Raw genomic sequence first — 18,325 nt, 5'->3', positions numbered from 1 at the left:
GGTGTGTACCTTATGCTGTTATAACTTCTGCTTTTGCTTGGAGAGTTAAAAATAATGGTGATAAGTCTGGGGAATGGCTCTTCAGAGAAGGAAGATGAAAAGCCTTATAAAGGTGGAACTGAAGCCCTCATTTTTTTTTCAACCACCCCAGATGTTCTTGCTGCCCTGGCTGTTCCTGGCATGCTGTGAAGCGCAGAAGACTATTTCTGAAAAGGTGGCAGGGTGGGGGTCCTGGTGTCCCTGTTGTGTCCCACCACCCCAGGTGAGACCAGAGAAGGTCTGTAGCAGTGACGAGTTGGTGCTCTCCCAGTGTGCAACATCTGGAAGGGTTTCCCCTTCCTGGTCCAGGCCAGGTTTTTAGAGCCAGTGAAGGGGAAACTACTCTGGGCTTTGCTGAGGGTGGTGTATGTTTGGTGCACAATTAGGCAGAAGAATCAGTGAAATGAAAGGGGTGTCCTTAAATGTTATTTATTTTCCTGACTCAGAACTAAACAATTTCAGAATCTCATCCCCATAAGATGCCAAATGCAGCGTGAAATCCTTTACAGCTATCTTACGGTATGAATTAACTTCTTAGCATCTAGGAGAGTGAGTGGCATTGGCGCTTCTGCCTCCCACAAACGTACCATGCAATCTAACCTCCCGGGGAAGCATTAGGAGCAAGTCTGCTCAAAGCATGAGTGGAAAGAATTCTATTGGAAGAATTTCAGTGGTGAACTTGGCCTTAAAAATAGCTATGCCTGCCTTGAGCAATGCAGAGTCTTGTCTCTAAACCTTACTTGGGGGCCTAATATATCTGGCTAAGCTTGTGGCTGAACAAATATTAACCGTGCCCTCCAAAAGGAATCAGGTGGGAATTGGCTGCTGAGCAGTAACTTGATAAAGAGGAAGGTTTGTATGGGGTGCCTAGATGCAGATGGTTTGGGGTCATCTTTTATATACAAGTGATGTGCTATGTTCAGATTCTTATACCAGCTTTAAGACAAATTAAAGAGGATGCAGGAATCTGTCCATACCAAGGAGCTTCCAGGATGGAGCCTAAACTGCACAGGTTGCCTCTTACCTTCTTGTACACCACAATGGGATCCTGTCCTGTTAATAAGGTTTCTCAGCCCTACTGGGTAATATATTACTAGTTCTAAAAAAGTACAAGTTGACAGTACATGTTCCATTTTTCAAAGTTCAGTATCATTTTGCCGGCAGCAAATTTCAGTTTTGTTTGTGGTTGTGCCTACAGTATAGTGCAGCAGCACAAGCTCCCTAGAAAGGCAGCTTATGTAGGACCACTCAAACTTGTCCTGATTCAGCTGCGGGTTATGAGTCATCTTTCAAACTGTGAGGAAACTATTTGAGTCCCTTCCTAAAAAGTGAATTTTTGGAGGGAGAGGAAATGAGGCCAACTGGCCAATGAATTAAATATTTAATTAGAAGGTATTTCCAATACAGTTATAGTCAGAAAAATTACAATATCAGAAAGCATTTCTGCTCACTGTATGCATTTGAAGTTGTAGCCTTTTAGCTAATAAAAAGAAACTTAAAAAAAAAAAAGTCTTCTCAACATTAGTCTTGCAAGGCTAAATTACCTACGGGCACATACACTGCTTTGTGCTTAGTGTCATATTTCATGAACAAAAGTTTCAGACAAGTGCCAATTACAGTGTTTACTGCTGCTGCTGAATGTGCTAAAAAGAAGCCAGCTTGATTCCTGGATCTTTAATTCCTGGATTTTTAATATTGGTAAAGTCCAATTTTTTTTTTTTTTAATTTGAAATAAGCAATTCTGACCTTGAGTTTGTGGTGGAAAGGGTAAACATGAAGTCTAGCTGTGTGTGTACCTACAAATACACACATATATATATGTACACACACACATGATCTTGGAGAATTACTTTGCCTGTTAGTGTACTTGAAATACGATCACTCGCTGCTCACAGATGTACTGAGATGGCTCGTGTTCTCAGTGCTACACAGGTGCCTCCTGGTTTTCAGAGATAATCGAATTGCTGCAGAGAATGCCGAATCCTTGGTGACCTGGGAGCTGAGCAACTCCTCTATATTGATGATGTTTACCCAAGCGTGCTGCACTCACAGAGGCTATAAAATAAATGAGAAATTTGATTAGTTTCAGTTGCCACAGAGCAGTGCTCAGTTTCTGTTTAGACGTGAAAGCGTCTAGACGGAGAGCATCTAAACTATTCATTGACCTAGTGATGGTGAGTTTAAGCCAAAAGTCCAAGTGTCTGATTCCAAGATCTAACTGGATGGTACAGAGGCATTTTTTCCTGACTGTGCTCTGGCTTGTTGCTATTTCAGCAATGCCTGGTGTTCAGAAGGGATCCAAATACAATGCTGTGGCTCTTGCTTCCCAATTTGTCAAGCAGATTTGACTCTCAGCTTTAGTCTCTGCTGGAAGCCCTTCTTCAGATCTCGCAGTACCTGGGGCATCCTACCAGACATCAAGGAAGCATTGACCTGCTAGCTTTATAATTTCTGGCAGTGCAGGCTGTTCCTGCTTTGAGATTTCTAAAGAAGGCTTCCTAAAATTTTTTATGGAAAAGAATTAAGTTCTGCAGCTGTGTACAGAAAGGCAAAGGAGCACCCAGCAAAGGAATGGGCTTTCTTTTCTTTGAGGTCTCAGAGTTGTCAGTGAATGTATTTTTTGAGATGTAGGGGATCTATCTCCTAGAACAAGAATCTCAAGTATCCCTGGGCCCATGGGACTGAACATCAGAAGGGACATATATTAATATCTGTAGCAAAATAAGTGAACAAACCCAGTACTATTAAGCACTCTCCTGCCTACAGGAGCTCCAAAGGCTCCCTCAACAGATCTATCTCAGTGCTGTCAGGCTTTGGCATGTTCTCCAAACTCCCCGTAACCTTCTCAAATCTGCCCGTAAGACAAAATGCACACAGAGCCCGGGTGGGGTGGGTGGGCTCCTCAGCTGGTATGAACTAGTGCAGCTGCACTGGCTTCAGGGGACTTCTCCGGCTGACAGCCCAGGCCAAGGGACGGGAAGTGCCTGGAGTATCCTCTGAGCCTTCATAACAAAAGGCACCCCATGAATATCCATGGTGTGGATCTGGAAAGCTAATATTAAACTGAGAGGGTTTGAGTATGTTTTATATTCTTTGAATTAAATTGATGCCACTTGCTTCTTAAAACCCTCTGCAAACAATTCTGAGTTTAACTTATTCAGAGAGCTGCAAGAAAACTTCGTAAGTCACCTTTAATAACTAAGACTATGTGATTGCATTTCAAGTTGTTACTAGGCTATCAAAAAAGATATGGTTCAAAGAACATTTAAAATATTTCAAGTCTTTCAAGTTCCCATCAAACTTCCCAAGCTGATATTCATCTAGCTTACGCTGTTGTCAAAGAAATAAGTTTAATGGAGTGAGACTAACTCTGGGGTTTCTTGTTCCTTTTGTTCACACAAACCCAGACCTGCAGTGTTATTTCTAAAAGAAAGGAAACATGTCAGAGAAGATTATTAAAAATAGGCTCTATTTCCCTAAAAGACTTGTTAATGGGTCACATACATGGCTTATGTAAATATGTAATCAAGGTCTGTTTCAAGAGAAGTGTTTTACATGAGGGCTTTAGTAACAAGGGCTTTGATATTCAAGGTATTGGATCAAATACCAAAAAAGCATAGTATGCCTCAGAGATGTAAAGCAAATACCTGAACGCTAAAAGGGAAGTCCCATGCCTATATTCGGAAGTTCATTTTTATGAAGGGTCAGTGTGTGTAGAAGTGATTGTAAGCAGCTTGCAGAAACAAATTGGATTATCTTTGATCATTTTTTTTCTTAGAGAGAGAAAAGGAAGCTCCTAACAAAACCAGAGTCAGATGTTGGGGCTTTTCTTCCAGGTTTAGGGGTCGCTTTCAGTACCAGCACTTGGGGTACTGCCCACCGAAGCTTGGGAAAGCCCGGAGGCAGGCACCGTCCCCAGATTCACAGGAGGCTTTTGGGCCCAGTTCTGTTGTTTGATGGATTTTGGCACTGCTCTGTAATGAAAGCCCATTTAGCACAAAGGACTGGGACTCTGCAGAGACATTGAGGAGGTGGCAGAAATAAAAAGGGGCTGAGGGTATTTGCATTCTGTTTCTAGGCTTAACACAAATAATGCATTGACCTCTTCTAGTTTAAGAGCAGGTAATATTCTTCAGTCCTTTAGCTTGTAAACTATCAAGAAAAAAAGAGGTTTTACTTCAGGCATGTGATCTTTGGGGTTTTTTTATGCTATTATAGAAACTTCCTAAATTGAAGGTGACAAGAAATGTTGTTTTTATTACTTATTTGAACCATTTTCCTAAAATACAGTAAGTGATTTCCCCATACTATGTTCCAGCATCCACTGAATAAATATCCTGGAGCAAGTATATGATTGGGCATCTTATTTTTAGCATTTGGAGCACAGGCCCACACACCAGGGAATTTTTTAGCAATTGCTTTAATGGTGTTGTGTTTACAGGACCAGCATTGGTATTATTTATTGCCAATGACTTGCAGAAATTGTTTGAATCTCATTTGCACAATGGATGGGCTAGAAGACCGGTAAGGTCAGGAGTACTGCGGTAAGCAGTGCAGGAGGGAGAAAGGCTGATTTCTCTGTGTCTAATCTATCAAATTCTCATTACAAGAGTTTCATCCTTCTCGCCTCTGTAGTAGTCAGGAGAGGTTGCTGCTGCGGTCTTCTGGAGCTGGATCTTATCAACAAGGCAGGCAGGGAAGAAGGCTGCTGCTGCAGCTATTCAAAGTGGGAATAAAGCCTACTTACAGCTCCCTTCTGCCTCCTTGCATAGGATCTCTGCTTAGACAATGCCAAGCATTGGAGAAAAACGGGTAAGAAAGTTTTGCTATGATGGATCTCCAGGAAAGGACAAGTGCTGTCTGAGAGACATCTCATCAGTGTCAGCCCCTAATTTGGGGAGCTGAGCAACGCTGCCTTTTTTGGCTGTGTTTGCACAGTGTGCCCAGTGCCTGCTCACTCCTGCCTCTGCTGGCAGCTCTACACCAAACGCCATACAAGCAGAAGGAGCATTCAGCATGAAGGGCTTGGAACAATTTCCTTGTTGTGATTGGTATTACAAAGTTTACATGCTCTGTTCATTTTTTTTTTTTTTTTTTCTTTACAATGTGGTCCTTGTTTCTAACTCATGCCTGCAAGTAGATGGGCCACCCTGCTTGGTGTGAAACAGCGCATCATAGCCCCCGCACTAAACCAGTTCCTGCTCTGCTCCTTGGTTATTGTGTACTTGTTTTGTGTGAAACTGTAGCTAGGACTTGCTCCACCTCCCAAATAAAAATCCCTAATGACTAGGCTACTGGGTGAAACTTCCCTGGTGTCCCTTGTCCCCTGAGTCTTTGGAGCCACTCTTGCTGGGATGGGCATGAAGCCTGCTCTCTTGCTTCAAGGCAAGTGCTCTCATGATAAGGTTGGTGCACAGCTCTGTCTCAAGAGGTGAAAAGCAAGCCAGTCTTCTCCTCCACAAAGGGATAATTAGCTTCCTACCTCCAAGAGACAGTTTGGTGTCTCCCAGGTTTGATAATGCTCTTACAAGCCTGTATACACCCTGTCCCAGGCAGCAATGCTGGTGCATGAGTCCCCTTCTTGGGTGTCTGCCTCTCTCCATGCTGTGTCTGGGAGCTAGCCAATAAAATGGTCTGTGTTTGAGAAATTTTTAAATTAAGTTTAATTTTTTTTTCTTCCAAAACAGAATTCAGAAGCGCCGTATGTACCCAGCTTTCCTTGGCAGACATCTGTTCAAGTAGCTCCTCCAGTTATAAACTGAGTGTTGGCACATAACTCCTGAAAAGACACATTTTCAAAGTATGCATCACCCTTTCTGGTCTGAAAAGTCGCCATTTCTCGTTCATTGTTTCAATGTAAAGGTTCAAAAAGTATTAAACACTTTCAACATTTCTTAAAAAATACATCCTTTGTCCTTGATCTGGTTAACATGGTATCAGAACAACGTTGCCTTATTAAGTTGAAACCTGCACGTTTTTTGAGGCAAAACCTGAAGCCCTTTGCTATTTGAGGCTCAGTGATATTGGTGAGAATTTTTGCTACAGTGGGGACAGAGGTGAAAATTCAACCTTGGAATTTATGTCTTATTTTATCTTGCTGTGGTTTTGGCTCAAGCAGTGCAAATGAGTTTGTGGCCATCGCTGCTGGCTCTGACACTGGAGCTGTGTGGAGCTTCCACTGCAACCAGCGTGGAGGATGTTCCCCCACCCTGACCCTGCTTCCTGGGAGGCCAACCACACAAATGCTTTTACTAGTGACACGCACACCCCCTTTTCCTTCCTGGCCCTTTTGGACCATCCGAGTAGGTTATGGCAATGGCTGTCCCTCCTATCCCAACTCTGAGCCCTCCAACAATTCATGCCCTATATTAGGAAGTTAATAAAGCCTTCCCTTCCTCCTGAGAGTTTTCCATGTGCTTCTGGATGGAAGCAAGGGGCAGTTTATAGGAAGCCCAGCTTGGTGGCCAGTGTTGAGGCTTAGGCAGTTTCCCGCTCTCCCAGGGAGCGTCTGTTGACAGCTCTGAGCATCCCCATGTTACTGAGCTGCAGAGACAGGGACAACCCAGGACTTCTTGTGTGTGTGATGAAGAGCCAGTTTGTGAATCTCCTCTCGCAATAGGTGTGATCTCAGCTATGTCCTTTTTGCTTCTGTGGTTATCCAGCTGGTTGGTCTCAGTGGATAGGAGTCAGGAGCAGGTTACCTACCGCACAGAAAAGGTTTTGTGGTGTTTTTTTCTCCCCTCCCTCCAACTTGGTGCACCCGGTGGCAGTCAGCTGTGTCTGACTTATTACTCACCTAGACACCTGTCTGTTCTGAGCCACTGCCAAGTGCTACACAAACCTTTCTCAGAACTGCATTTCCACCTTCTCTCTTTCTATAAACCCACTGTTGAAATCAGAAGATAAGTCTTTGATGGCAGAGTGTCTAACACTCGCTGTCTCCAAACCAGCAGACACAAACCAAGGGGAAATGACCTTAGCAGTGGCTATTTATTTTGCAGGGCACATTTCTCCAGCAGGTCTCTTCCAGATCACCCATTGGGTCCTGCTGCCTGTTTCAAATACAGGCAGGTAAGTGAACAGTGATCCCATCAGCCTGCAATTGTGGGCAGTTTGCAGATGGAAACTTGTTGGCTGTTTGAAAAAGTCCAAGCAATGAATAGGGCTATGATCTCTGACAGGAGTCATCTGCAACCCACAGATGTAGGTCAGACCCAGGTTCCTCAACAGGAAAGCAAAGCAGAAGGTTTGTCCCCAACACGTGAGCTTGTGCCGCCTTGCAGCGGGGTTGGACTCTGCCCCATGCATAGCAATAAGCCAGTGGGTCCAGGTACTTGTGGGTTAAGTGTCCATAAACTGCTTGTGTCTCTGCTGAGTGCGGGAGGGCAGAGGGGTCCCACTTGGGCAGGTCTCTTGCAAGCAGGGCCGGGATGTTTAACCCTGCTGGATTTCAGCCCTCAGTCATTCCTGACAGCGCTACACTTGTGACTGTGCTTCTGCCTGCACCCGGCACAATGTTGTTCTTGCATGAGGAACCACAGTATAATTTAATGAATTTTTTAAGGCTGCTGGTCTCCCAGAGTAGGCAAAGGCAAGAGATACATCCACAGTACTTGCTGCTGAAACATTCAGGTGTCAGAGCAAAGTGCTGATGGACAAATGGGTTTGCCAGGGTAAAAACTTGGAGTTATTAAACCTGCAAGTTTCCATTTCTCACTTTTCGGGGGGGGGGGGGGGGGGGGCAGATCTAAGCCTTGACATTTTCCTTTCTTCTCTCCTCCTTTCCCCCATCAGAGGAAGGTAAGTTGTTTGGAGTTTTTCCCTTCCTTCCCTTTTATCAGTTGTTCTTGATGTTGCAAGCAGGGGCAAAATGACAACGGAGGAGCAAAGTAGGGACAGAAAAAAATGGCTGAAAAATGAAAATGAAAAAAAATCTCTGAAGCCCTGATTTTGTGGTTTTAAAAACATGCAGCATCTAAGCTTCTCTGATGAAAATAACTTTTTTTTTTTTTTAAATGGAAGGCCAGTTATAGGATATATGTATTTTGGTAACAACAGTTCCAGTCAGTTGCTCTTTAACTGTTATATGTGGCTCCAAGTGAGGCAGAGGATTTTATTTAAGTATTAGCCTGAGTTTCTGAGGTGTACAGTGGCAGGACCATGATGTGGGTACTGTTACAACTGATGGTTGATATCTCCTGAACCCAGTAAAACAGGCAGTTATAAAGCACTCTTACCGTGGGGCGCTTCCAGATTATCCCCTGGGTTTTGCTGGAATATGGTCTCAGGTCCTGGTAGCCCAGCGCAGAAGGACAGGCTGGGAACTCCTCGTCCTTGAACAGGGTGCCAGCCTGCAGACACTGCTGCTTCAGGGCTTCGTAGTCCTGCTTCAAATACCTGATGGCATTCCTGTTGGATCCAAGCCCGTCTGCAGCCCCTCTTTCTTGGCACAGCCTGGCCACGACACTGGACACGCCTGCCCACGCAGCGTGCTGCGTGGCTGGCTCTGTCGTCGCCTCCTGGGCAAGAGGAGGTGAATAAGGGCAGGTAGCAGGCTCGGGTGGAGCCGGGGGCTGCCCTACGCACTCCAACAACCCTGGAGGGAGGAGGCACCAGAAGTGCAAATACATACCTGAGGGACATGGGCAGGGGCTGCAGCTGGCACTGTTGGGACTGTGGGCACCGCCTTGTACTAATCCCCCATTATTTGCTTAAAAGCTTCTGAATTCCCTGCCCCTTTTAAAAATATACTTTTAACAAGGAACAAGGGAACCCAGTGTTTTTGCAGACGCACCTATTTACACATGGAAAGTGATTGTGTGCGTTCAGCGTGCTGAAAGTCAGATTTGAGGACCAGCACTTTAAAAATCCAGATGAAGATGGTTTAAAGCTCCTTTCCTTCCTTCTCAGATGGGGCTCTATACTGTTGGAGGGTAAAACAGCCACAAAACCTAGGGCTGGATATCTACTGCTACAGCTTACATGGCTATGGAGATGTCAGTGAGTTTTAAAGCCAGGAAAATGTTGAAAAGATGAACCCCCTTCTGGCATAAGTGATCTTTTTTTAAAAAAAAAAAAAAAATTGTCTTTGGTACTTCCAGAGCAGTGTGGTTTTTTATGAATTAATTAATAAGCAATAAAAGGTGTGAACTTGACAGAGCTGGAGATGGCCACTTGGCTGTATGACCTGCAGAGGGCAAGGATACGATGCAGGAGCACGACCCAGGCCAAAAGCGGAAAATTATCTCACCAAATAGGAGGCAAACTGGTAACCCCTGCTCCAGTGTGACCTTGGGCAAAGGTCACTGTACCTTCCCCATTTATAAAAACTGGGTCTTAGCTAGTGAGAAGTTAACTATCATATTTACAGCCTTTTGGTAGTGCTTCCTGCATGTAAGATGTTCACAAGCAACAACAACAACAAAAAAGCCTTGGGCGCAGAAGGCTTTTTAGACCTTAAAAAATAGTGGTTCCTGTTCTTGTAGTAGAAAAACTCCAAGTTTCTACCCATTTTGTACTGACACGGGGGTGCGCACCTCCCTGGCTACAAATGTCTGTAGGTTCAAGAACTGAAGCAGGAGCAAATTTCCACCGAGCACAACTGCTCTCTGCTGTCTTCTATTTAACGCCCAGGTTTCCCCAGCAAAGCCCACTACGTGCCCAGCTGAGAGCTGGGTAAACAGTAACTTTGTTTGCCAGACAGCATGTTTGATGACTGTCCCTCAGGAAGTTTAGACAGGAGGTGTGGGGAAGGGGGAGAATTTTTAAGGAACCTCTTGAGATAAAGAGCCCAAACAGAGGCTCGCCGGATTGCTTGTCTGCAAATACTTGAAGAGCATGAACGCAAAAGAGGAAACAAAATTATTTGCTTGGTTCTGGGTGGACACAGGTAGAAAAGGCTGGGCTGAGGAAACTTCTATACTGGTTATCTAAAAATTATATTGATATTTTTAAAATTGAGTGAAGGAAAACGACAGCCAGAATTCCATACTTCTAGGTGGGTCTGTGTACTTAATCAGAATAGAGAGTGTCATAATAAAGGGTTAGGGGAGGGTTTTTTCTTTCCAGGATGGGTTTTTTTCCTGACAAAAAGACCCATTCAGAGGTACTCACTTTCTCTGCTCATGAGGCAGAATACCCATTTCTTTCCCTCCCTGCACCAGACTCTTATGCTGTAATTTCCTCTGCTCTTGCAGCCCAGAGACACGCTCCCATTTTGCTGTGCTTGCTTGTAAGCTGCAAGCTTTGGCAATGCTGTTTGTGGAAAAGCATGGTGATCTGGCATTTGGGAAATGCCATTTTGATCAGGAATCTTTTGTTTCCCATGTATTTTTTTGGACATACATTTGATAGGCTGTGTGCTCTGTAACTCCAGTTGCTACTGGACACGAGTGTGCACGTAAGGGGTGAACCCTTGTGCATCACCAGTGTGTTAAGGTGCAATACAGAGGGAATACAATCAGATTTTTAATCTTCATAAATTCCAGTAAAATGTGCCACAGGATTTTTTCTGTCCTGTATCTCACATTTGGGAAGAGGCTGAGGACAACCAACAGAGGCTTGGACTAGGTAACGACCCAGCATGTCCACCACAAACCTCTGCTCCTAGTGACCTGTAGCACAGCGCTTCAAATCCATTTCCAAGCTTGATTAGCGGCAGAATGATTTATTTTGTGTAGAAAGCGATACCCAAGCACCATCTAGAGGATATAAAGAAGATATAAAGAAGAGGAAAAGATGATGATTGTATAGATGCCTACAGCAACAACTGACAGTTACAGAATAGAATCATAGAATCGTTTAGGTTGGAAAAGACCTTTAAGATCATCCAGTCCAACCATTAACCTAACATTACCAAGTCAATTACATTATGGGGGAAAAAATTTTCAGGTTCTCCATGACTCAAAAACTGCTGCTGAAGTGGCATTAACCCCTAGGGAAACAGCAACCAGAAAAAAAAAATTATTAAAATTATTCTGATTTCTGTTCCTTCTGGGATTTGCATATTTCTGTCTGGCTCTTCCTGTTTTCCTTCCCCTCTTCCCTTTCTTGTTGATAGCAAGAGGGTAAGAGATATGGGGAAGAACAGAATAAACCAGGAAAATGCATCATCTTGGTTTCAAAGAAGAATCTGCAAATTCCATGAAATCAAAACTGTTCTGTATCTGTGAAAATCTTTAGGAGAAAATAACTGCCAATTACCTAATGGTTCTAGATACATTTTTGCTGTAGTGCATAAGAGGGAAATGAAATGGCTCTTCTGTACTGCAGCACTTTGCTAATGAGAATTAAAGCTGCTTAGTTGTATTGTAGACCCTACAGCGTGAAAATGGATTAGCTTGATTTAGAGAGCTTGCCTTCTCCTGTTCTATATGTATGGGCTCCCACCCACCCTATTACTGTGAAAATGAAGTGATATTAATAGGCAGACTTGTGTGAGCTATGAAAGGTCCTAAATGTTTGTCTGTAAGATTATTCTTTTAGAGGATGAAATATTTCACTAAACGATTGGGGTGGGGGAGTGCTGCTACAAGCTGCAGCCTAGTGGGCTCCCTATAGGGAAATGCATGTGAAATTAGCAGTGATCCTGCTCATTTGTTTTATAAAAGCCAGAAAATTGTTGGTGCCTGAGGAGGAGGCAGATGATGTGCTGCAGCAGTAACACCTGCACCCCAGGTGTGAAGCTCCACAACACAACCACGCTGATCCAGGGGAGGTGTTTCAGCACTGTAAGGAGCTGGGAAGGGCGGCTGCATTTTGCAGGATGACTCAGGTCTTTCCGCCACCTCCCACTGCGTTGGCCAGGGCTGCAGCCAGTCTTGTGCTGACAAGGAAAGCTTAGTCCCTCTCCAGACCCCAGCTCCAGAGGGGAAAGCAATTCCCTTCCTTGTGAAACATCACCACTGCTGCTGCAAGCCGCCGCCTCCTCCGGGAAGCCACCCTCATCCTGGTGAGGGCAGGGCAGCTCCTGGGGAGGAGAGCAAGAGCCCAGCGGGTGCATAGCCCCGTTTCCCCCTTCCTGGGCAGTTGGCCAGTTGCTCCCCATTGTTCCCCCAATATCTGTGTATAATGGAAGGCAGATGCGCAAAAGGGAGGAGGGATGTTGCAAGGCAGAGCAGCACTTGGGCATAGAAAAGGAGAAGCCCATCCTGCCTGGGACTCCAGGCTGCAAGTGGCACCTGGATGCTCCTTATCAGCAATCAGTATGAGCTGCTGCAGCAACAGCTGAAACCACTTTACTTGCAAAATATGAGTTAGTGATTTTTTTTAAGAGCTGCAGGTGTGCAGAGAGCTTAAGAAAAAAGCAAAATTTATTTTTCTTTTTAAAGTTGCCTAGTTTTAAGGGGATACGAGTGGGTAACTATTCTTGGGGCTGCTGTTTTACCTGGGAGCATTACACTGGTCTCACAATCAAGTGGAAATCACCCCTTTCTTTAGAGAAAATGGGCATATTGTGTGAGTATGTAGAAGATCAAGGGACTGGCTCGCGTAGTGCTCAAAAGAGCTTCCTTCCCTCTAACTGTGGACTCACACCCACATCTGTTGCTGGGCTGGAAGCAGCTGACTTGTTGACTTACCTGGCTGCAGATGACTTTGTAGGTAGGCTGTTCAGGTGGCTGCTGGTATGGCCAACTTCCCATATAATAAGCAAAATCCTGTATTACACCAGCATATCCTTGTCTATTTTCAAACCACCTGGGACAGTACAGCCCCTGTATGTTTGAGACCAGTCTAACAAGCCATGGTGGCAAATATACCTCTTCTCTGTGTTGCCCCAGCTCCTTCTCCCACTGCGTACTTGAATCCTCGTTGGCTCAATTTCCTTCTGGCTTTGCTGCCTTCTGTCCCTCTCCTTTTCTATTTGGCTCTGTCTCAAACCCCATCCCACAGCAGAGACTCTAAGAAAACTCTGGTAACTCTGACTGCACAGTGCAGCCATATAACATGCTTGTACACACTTGATCTTCTTGATCGTTGTCCAAGCAGAGGCTGTGGGCACCCGGCCAGCAGACCCTAGAGTGGTCTGTGAATATCATCTGTGGGACGCAGGGGAGATGTCTAAGAAAAGCAAAGTGATTATATGACAAACTTCAACCCAGCTTAAACTTCTGCATCTACTGGAAAGTGGGTAGAGGAGTTCACAAACCAAAACCGGTTTTGTGGGCCAGTGAAAACCACTGCCTTAAACAGACACTGGTTTCCTTTTACCGTGACTCTTGAAAAATCAGAGGTCTGATCTGTGGCAGCTGTACAGATTTGAACCACTGTGTGGAGCCAAACAAACGCCTTTTGAGCAGCTCTACAGCTCCTGGATCTGTCACATTAAGATTCAGCATGGCTTGTTGTTAGTTAAACTCTGAGGTGGTGAGGTGCTGTTGTCTCTTAGTCTCCTGGTTCAGTAGATAGCCTTCTTGCCTGTGAGATAATTCAGCAGTGCTTAATGAATCGGAACAGTCGAGCAAAACCATCCTCTGGTGTCATACTGTGTCCTGCTAGAGCTTCAGCACAGCCATGCTGGAGACCTTGGCTAATGGCGTACCTGTAATTGAGTGCACACAGCACGTACCGGCTCTGTTCAGAGAGCACTGACGGCACGTAACATTACTTGATCCGCTTCCAGTTCTCCACGTGTGACTGGTTTCCCACATGCCTCAATATTCAGCTTGAAGAAGAATGCCACTATTCTCTTCATTAAGAGAGCCTCCCTGACCTGTAAGGAAGAACTGACACCTTCAAAGCAGAGCGAAGTCAGTCAGTGCCTGGCCCTGTTTGGACAACCTCACAGGCAGCATCAGGACTGCTCCCTTGGATGGCCATGATCTACGTAGATGTTGCTGGCTGGTATGGCTCATACCACTCATACCTAACTTGAAAAAGGTTTTGGGGGCCTCCTCTACTATACTGTGAATTGAATGGGCAATGCTTACCTTGTTTTCCTATTCAATAGCAATGGTTTCCCACATAGCTGTGTAAGTAGGACCTATGCTGAGTATAAGCAGAGGAATCATAAGTGATTGAAGTCCAAAGCCACCAAGCAAATGGACAGTGTCTCCAAGGACATTGAGGCACCATTTATCAGCAATGAAGAAAACTTCTGATTTATAATTTTCAAGGAAAACTTCCCACCACATCTCAGCAAATGGTACAGCCGGATATTTTATGGTTCTTTAGACATTTTTCAAACAACAGTGTTCATTTTAGTTGGGTAGGATGGCTCCAAACAAGTGTTTAGGGCATCCAGAGCTTGGGATATGACCCACAGAAGGAGGTGCCTCTCCTTCGAAGGCAGCCGGGCAGCCAGCGCAGGCGGTGGGTGCAGCACTAAGGGCTATCAGCCCCTGCGCTACCGCCCCCCCGGGGAATGCTGCCTGGCATCCAGCACGTCCTGAGTCAGACCTAAAATATGAAACAAATGGTTTCAATTCTCCCTTGGAGGGTTGCCGTACTACGCGGGTGCCAGCAGCAGCATTTCAGCCACCCTTGGCAGCAGCACGCCGCCGAAACGGAGACACTCCTTTTCCCCCACTGCACGGCAGAGGTGCGCGTTTGGGGGCAACTCGCTGCCTGCGGTTTGGGCTGCACAGCGGGGTGCGGATGGATTCATGCCAGCGGTGACGGCAACACACGCTTTGGTTACCACCAGCAAGTCAAGCTGTAAACGATTCCTGTTGTGTGCAGCGTTCAAAATTGCAACAGGATGACACACGGTACATACGTACCGTATTAGGTTTTGAGCTGTATTAGTTTTTTCCCCTCCCTTTGGCTTTTTTTCTAAGCTTTCAGATTTGGACATGGGTACTTCTGGGTTTTACGCAGGAAATGTGGTTTGGTTTTTTTTTTTTTTTTAATTGATGAATACGTGTGGCAATACGGGAGCCAGGGCTGGCACAGGTGCGGGGCCGGTGAGGTGTGGGCTGCGAGGGAGAGGCGCTTCCCTTCAGGTCCAGGGGGAACAGAGATGGAGACCTGCGGCGGGGGGGGGGGGGGGGGGGGGGGAGTTTCTTCATCCGTGACTCGGAGAGGGTGCCGGTGACTCCCGGGGGGGGCTCGAGCAAACCGGGGGATGCCGCGGGGCTGAGCCCTGGCGGCAGTCGCGACAGCCGCGGGCGGGGGTGGTCAGAGCGGGGCGGGCGGGGCCGTGGCGGGGCGGGGCGGCGGCGGCGGCGGCCGGGGCGATGGCGGGGATGGCGGCGGCGGTGGCGAAGGAGCGGGCGGCGGCGGCGGGCGCGGGGCGGCACGGCCACGCCGTCCCCTACCTGGGCCAGGACTTCGGGGCGCTGCGGCAGGAGTGCCTGCAGGAGGGGCGGCTCTTCCAGGACCCCTCTTTCCCCGCCGGCCCCACCGCCCTCGGCTACCGAGAGCTGGGGCCCAGCTCCTACAAGACGCAGGGCGTCGTCTGGCGCAGACCCACGGTAAGGGGGTGGCGGCGGCGGGGACCGGGTCCGGTAGCATCCTTGCGCGGCACCACCGCGCCTCTTCACCCCACTCTTCTCTCCCACCCACCCACCCACCCCTTAAATTGGGTTTGATTTAATTCTGCGGGGGCTGCGCGTCTGCTGTTCGCGCTCCCCCTGCTCCCGCTCGGCCCAGCCGGAGCCGCATTTCTCCGGCCCCTGGCACCGGGCTGAGACCCGCGGCCGCCCCGAAATCCCAGTGCGCCCATCTGGTGAGGCTGCGGCCGCTCAGAGCCCTGGGGGTGCCCCTTCGGCCGGGGTGCAGGCCGGGATGCGTGCTCCATCTGGAAACCACAACAACCAAAAAGCCGTCCGCCTCTCCGGCCTGAACTCTCCGTGTGGATAAACCACTTCTTTTGGGTAGCGCTCGGGGCTGTCGCTTCAGATAACTCTTTTCCCCTAGCAGAGAGATGAGCTGACCACGATGCGGCGGTTCCCCTTATGAGCCCTCGCTCAGCCCGCGCCTCTGGCTACCGAAGCAGCCCCATCTGGCCACGAGAGCCATCGGGTCAGATGGACTCCAGGGTGCCTAGGCGTTTCTGAAAGACCCTGACATAATCAGTGGCGGGGAGGTAATAGCGGAGCGGTGCGTGCATGTGTGTAAAAACGCAGTGGACCTCCTGGCACGTGCTGTGAAGTGAGATGGCTGCCCACAGCTTTGGTCACCAGCTCCCGTTCTCACCGCACTTAGCGTGTCTGGTGCCCGCGCTTGTTCCTGACCTGCTCCATCTCTGTGGCGTTCATCTGCTGTGTGCAACCGCTTGTTTTAAATTTGCTGCAAGCGGGGCCTCGTTCCCTCCCTTACCTGCGGATATGTGTAATGCAAGGCTTGTTTTGTTCCCAGGAGCTGTGTTCCAGCCCGCGGTTTATAGCTGGTGGAGCCACTCGCACAGACATCTGCCAAGGGGCCTTAGGTAAGGCGGAAGCAGAAAGCTGAGTTTTCCATGCAGGTGCTGCCCCAGGACACCACAGTTTATACTAGGCTGTAACTTACTATTTAAATACATCCTTTTGCATCCTACCACCTCCCTTCATATCAAATCAGATCTTTCCTGCCCTTCCTCCGCAGCTGCAGGTAGGGACCATGTGTCAGCCACTGAGCGGTGCCCTGCGGTGTGCACCGAGCACAGATGACACAGACTGGTTTCCTGATGGCTTTTCTGATCGCTGCCAGTTCCTTTCATGCCCGCATCCTTGTGCGTGAGAGTAGCTTGACTAACTTCTGCTTTTAACAGTCTGCTTAAGAGAGCAGTTGAGTGCATAGTAGGGTGTTTCTTTCCGCAGTGGGAGAGAGTGCTGCCGAGCAGGAGGGGAGCCCCTGAAACCTGGAAAGATGCAGTACAGGGAAAACAAATTATACAGAGGGATTCCCCAGCTGCTCACCAGCTCTCGAGGAAAACAAAACTGGGGTATTTCAGGAGGGATGGGCCAGCCTGTGAGCCCTCTGCTTTTGCCATGGCTGCCACTGAGTTTGTGCAATGCAGCCCCTGGGTCAGCCGCTCCGGAGGAGCCCTGGGAGCTGCGGGGAAGCCCCAGGGGACAGTGGGAAGTGAGTGGCTTAACCTGGCTGTGCATGCACAGCCATCCCAGTCTCGAAGCCTCTCTCCTGCCTTGCCCTCCAGAAGGGGTTTTAGGTGAGTGCCTGCATGCCTCTCCTCCCAGAAGGCAGGATGGAGACTGGTGAGGAGGACAGCTGTGGGGATGTGAGAGGAAATAAGCTGAAGTGGAAGTAGTGAGGGTTCTACTTATTCCATAACTGTAGGGAGAGGGTTTTAGATTAGACTGATAGCATGGTTGAGGGAAAGCCCTCGGTATAGGAAAACATGACTAATGTGTGCCGTGTGTTGTGCTTTCGCAGCACGGTTGGCAAAGGAACGAAGTTCGGTTTGCTTTCAGTCAGCATAATATTAGCTGCTTAGTTTCTAGTCCCACTGCTGCTATTTGTGTTTTCATGTCCAAAAATATAACAGATAGGGAAGCTTATTTCACCTGCTCCATGCTTGTGTTTTCTTTCAGAAGTTATTCAAGTTGGTGCTTTAACAACTAGATACAATTTGTGTAAAAAGCCCTGACAATAAAAAATACTTAGATTGTGAATTTAGTTCTCCTCATGCCCCAATATCATCTGTGCGTGGATTAGGCTTCACATCAGTGAAGTCCTTGGCATGTCACCAGCTTCCTTCATGTGCTCTCTCTGCCCGATATTGTGTCTCCCACCACAACTGTTTTGGCATAAAGCACATCGCAGTGCTTAACACGCGTGCCAGACATTTGTCCTTTTTTTTTTTTTTTTTTTTTTTTTTTTTAATTGTGAAACTTCACAGCTAAGGAGTAGTTCAACATGAAATGACAGTGTATTGTAATGCCATTTCAACAGCTGGCACTTTGCATAGTTGCTCATTTCTGAAGGCACTTAGTTGCTTTCTGCCTTCTGCAGGCTTCCAGCTTTTCTACCCAGATGTTGTGGCAGTGAGAGCACCGTAATGAAAGACTTGTAACTTAGTTTTCAAGTTGTGGAGTTGCTGTTGCTAATGCCAAACCTTGTTTTAAATTGATGAAAGCATTTGTTGTCTTAACGGTTTTTGGACCAGTCAGATGTTCTCATGAGGTTATAAGGTACCACCAAAGGATATGAAGTGGCTCACAGCTTGTATTATTTTATCTCCTGAAACAATAGTTGAATAAGAGGTTGTTAGTGTTCTTGTTTTTATTACTCTTTTCACCGTGACTAACTACTGTTATGACTCACCCCACTATCTTCTTATGAATCTGGGTAGGATTTTGGTATTGTGTGACAGTTTAGTGGTTGACTAAAAATGAGATGCTATTGA

At 47.0% G+C, this 18,325-nt stretch overlaps 2 protein-coding genes across 3 annotated transcripts in view; one reads left to right on the top strand and one right to left on the bottom strand.

Moving 5' to 3' along the window:
- LOC104031389 (calpain-8) overlaps positions 1-12,085 on the bottom strand; it is a 37,703-nt gene extending 25,618 nt beyond the window's left edge. Inside the window, 3 exon segments of the mRNA XM_009483413.2 lie at positions 5,749-5,818; positions 8,277-8,635; positions 11,941-12,085. Of these exon segments, the coding sequence (XP_009481688.2) occupies positions 5,749-5,818; positions 8,277-8,635; positions 11,941-12,085 (574 nt within the window).
- Positions 12,086-15,215: 3,130 nt separating this feature from the next.
- The window catches only part of LOC104030145 (calpain-2 catalytic subunit), a 28,205-nt gene continuing 25,095 nt past the window's right edge, over positions 15,216-18,325 (top strand). For both annotated transcript variants that reach the window (XM_075706768.1, XM_075706767.1), the window contains exons 1-2: positions 15,216-15,452; positions 16,339-16,408. In XM_075706768.1, coding sequence (XP_075562883.1) covers positions 15,216-15,452; positions 16,339-16,408 — 307 coding nt within the window. The remainder of the gene's footprint in view (positions 15,453-16,338; positions 16,409-18,325) is intronic.

The sequence above is a fragment of the Pelecanus crispus genome, chromosome 3 (genome assembly GCF_030463565.1).
Source record: "Pelecanus crispus isolate bPelCri1 chromosome 3, bPelCri1.pri, whole genome shotgun sequence".
NCBI lineage: Eukaryota > Metazoa > Chordata > Aves > Pelecaniformes > Pelecanidae > Pelecanus > Pelecanus crispus.
The sequence above is the reverse complement of the archived record's forward strand: the minus strand, read 5'-3'. Positions and strand labels throughout refer to the sequence as shown.